General features: G+C 44.1%; 1 protein-coding gene across 1 annotated transcript; it reads right to left on the minus strand.

The window, feature by feature from the left end:
* Positions 1 to 1,249: 1,249 nt before the first annotated feature.
* On the minus strand, positions 1,250 to 3,413 carry LOC116379927 (cholesterol 25-hydroxylase-like; the record flags this gene model as incomplete). Its single annotated transcript, XM_031841886.1, has 2 exons — positions 1,250 to 2,406; positions 2,995 to 3,413. Coding segments are annotated over 2 exons (795 nt in total), but the record flags the coding sequence as incomplete, so codon positions are not given.
* Positions 3,414 to 3,421: the final 8 nt, after the last annotated feature.

Below are 3,421 nucleotides of genomic sequence, written 5' to 3' on the forward strand. Positions count from 1 at the left end.
CCATAGCCCCTGGAGGATAGGCGCATGCGCCTCTCCATGCTCTGTGGCGGTCACATTCATCACGGCTCTCAAATCACGATCTGCCTCTTATTTCAGGTAGGTAGTAGGTTATTCTTACGAAATGAAGAACTTATTTCCCCCTTTTAAAGCTATCCTCATAGGAATTGTATCCACTTTAAATTTCTCCGTAGGGATCAGTCCTGGATAAACTCTTCCATATATTCTTAAACACAGGTAAATTAGATGCTTTTCCTCGGCTGCTGCCTCGCTTCTTACTGGAGAAGCTTCTTCCTAATGCTGCTGGAGAAGTTTTCTCTCCACACAATAGAGGAGGAGGAGGAGTCCCAGATCTACCATTTCTTCTATGTTGAGTTAAGTGTAACTCAATAAAAGAAGTAGGCTGATCCTCATCGCAGCCTTAACTTTACGCACTAGAACCACCTACTAAAAGGTTTCTGGGAGAGGACTGTCACATTAAAAAATCTTTTTTTTTTCATTGGAGACTCAGAAACTATCATTACACTACTGACTGAAGACAGATTTAGATAGTGTCTCTCAATTTCGGGGATTTTCCAGGAAAAAGTCTTCATCAGCTAGAACAGGATTAGTTATCAGACTGGCAAAATATGAACGAAATTATGATTGAAATCAGAGGAAAAAAGCCTGAACATTTCAACATTTCAACATCTCATTGCTTTCAGTCTGTTCACCAGTGAATCATCATTGCTTTCTCTGAGTAACCGTTGCAATGCAAAGTGCATTTAAAGTCACTCATCCATGTTTCGAGGAAAGCTGTAGACCTGCAAAATGAAGTAATCAAGTCTGTGCCCCAAGATACAACCATGATATCAAGGTACGCAAATGTGTTTAAACTAGTCTAACACAGTCCCTCACTCTATATAGCTGTTACTCTTTGTGTAATAACATTTTTTAGACCACTGTTACACCACAATAAGCGGGGCCTATCACGCCGTCCCTCGTGCTGCACTGGGACACTCTGACCACGGCATGGTCCATCTGTTGGAATGTTCATCCTTGGAATATATCAAAAGAGAAGAAAAAGGATTCTCAATAAAGAAAATAGTTATGATCAATAGGAAATAGAAGTCTGAATCTGATGTGTGATTAGAGTGCTGCACACTGTCGCACTCTCTTTTACAACCTGGATAGAAGACCAATCATATTTAAGGTCAAAAGGAAGTTTGTTAAATGATTTGTGATGGTAAACGCAAACAGTAAAAACGTTTTCATTTACTTGATAGTACTTCTTTTCTAACTTTTACATAATCCGATATGCAAGAGTTGTTTAGATACATTTTTGAATTTTAAACACCTCTATCAATGACAGACATCCTAAACATCACATTGAACTTGCTTTAGTTGTATAATAAATGCACGATATATAGATGTCAGGGTGCATTGGTGCAAATATAAACAAAATCCAAGCAATACGTGAAGAATTACATGAGATTAAGTAGCACATTTTAATGGTATGATACTCATGCTCACTAAAAGTACATTATCCTTCGGGATACTCGTTTCATCCAAGTGTTCGGCTGAATCGTAAGATAAATGTATCCAAAAACTCTCCCATGTCACGAGTGCACATCAGTTGCATATTAGCTCAGGCATTTGTTCATTGTTTCAATGTCTTGATTTATCGTAATCTCTGCTCATCTCGTGCTGCATTCACTTGATGGAGAACAGTTGTAGATATGAACGTTTCACATTGTAAATACTGCACCTGAACAGGATGTTTGTCCATGAACTCAGTTATACAGATTTCAATCATTTTTTATTAGAAATAGCATTTTGTGATCACAACTCTGAAAATGTCTTGGCATTGTAGGATGTGTGACTGAAATAGGCGTGGTTGGTTTGCTGTAAACCGTAGGATAACATCTCCCTTTTGCAACATGAAACAGGATGATCAGGAATGACCAAAATCTGCAGAACTTATCCTTCAGTGCATCTTGGCAGCTTTGCTGGAACTTGAGCAATCCTCAGTTTTTATATAAGCAACAGTTTTGTCACTTTGGACGAGAATACTTCTCTGGTGCACGGTATGTGCCAAAGAGGACGTCCCAGTGGATGAAGTAGGGGGCGTAGTTGACACTGTGGAGAGTATGGTGGGCTTGGTGGTAGGGGGCTCCTCCCAGACAGGGCAGCAGTCTGTGCAGAGCCCAGGGCAGTTCGTAGCCACAGTGGTCCTCCACCGCCAGCCAGCTGTTGACGAGGTGGAAGACGGCTTCGCTCAGAGGGTGGCAGCCCACCGCCCAGGCGCTGCTCAGAGCCAGCAGCAGCAGAGACAGCAGCTCCAGAGAGCCGCTGTCCTGAGCGGCCAGAGCGAAGGGTGTGTGGTGCTGGTGGTGCAGCTGGTGGGCGTTACGGTAGAGCCAGGTAACCCTGATGAGAAACACACAAAAAGCTGAATTATAAAAGTTATGGATAAGACAATATTCCCAGAATGGCATAATGTCAGTGTGTCTGTGGAAGTCTACTACTTCTACTGGTACCTCTACTACAACAGTACAACAACTACACTATACAATACTATTATGTCGTGTCTTATTAAAGGGCAACTGTCAGGGCACCTATGGTCACCTAGGAATTTAAGGATAAAGGGAATATTAACACTTTTGGACTGAAGATGCCAACAGCTCATTTTTGCTCAAGTATACAGGCGCTTTAATGTTGGGCGAACAGTGAATCCTGAATGTTACAACGCGACCCAGAGGCAACTGAAGAGTGAGGAGTCAATTTGATCTGTTCCTGCACTGTCACTGGTTTTGGTGTACTGACTTAAAGACCAATGCAGCTCTTCCCTCGATAAAAAAAAACATGATCACTGGAGTCACGGACTCCTGTAGGTGGCGTTGTTGTCTGCTATTATTTTACATTTCATATTCATTTGTTTTAAGATAGTTATTGAATCTTATTTCACCCTATTGGGCTTGACAATAGTACACAACTAACGTGACATGGGGTGCTCACCTGTGCATGGAGACGTGCCATATAAAGAAGAGCGTGTCAAAAAGCAGCAAACACGAGAAGATTTCCACAAAGAGCTGCCAGCAGGATGGAGCCAGCTGCGGTAACGCGGGGCTCCTCAGCGTGTGAAACAGCGCGGTGGCCGGGAGGACGGCAGTCAGGTATCTGTACAGCAGCCTCCAAAAACAGTCAAACCAGCGGCGGAGAGACGGCGGCGGACCCGATTCTGCAGCGATCCTCCACGAGCGGACCCGCCGACAGACGCTCCCCAGCGCGTCCAGCGCGAGGAAAGGTGCGCAGAGCAGGACGTGGGTCAAGAAGGCGTAGGACGCAGGCAGGTAAGGGGACAGCAGGATGTCCTCCTGCCCTGATCTCACTGACTCCCATAGCCCCTGGAGGATAGGCGCATGCGCCTCTCCATGCTCTGTGG

The sequence above is a fragment of the Anarrhichthys ocellatus genome, unplaced genomic scaffold, assembly GCF_004355925.1.
Source record: "Anarrhichthys ocellatus isolate YVR2014 unplaced genomic scaffold, GSC_Weel_1.0 scaffold5550, whole genome shotgun sequence".
NCBI lineage: Eukaryota > Metazoa > Chordata > Actinopteri > Perciformes > Anarhichadidae > Anarrhichthys > Anarrhichthys ocellatus.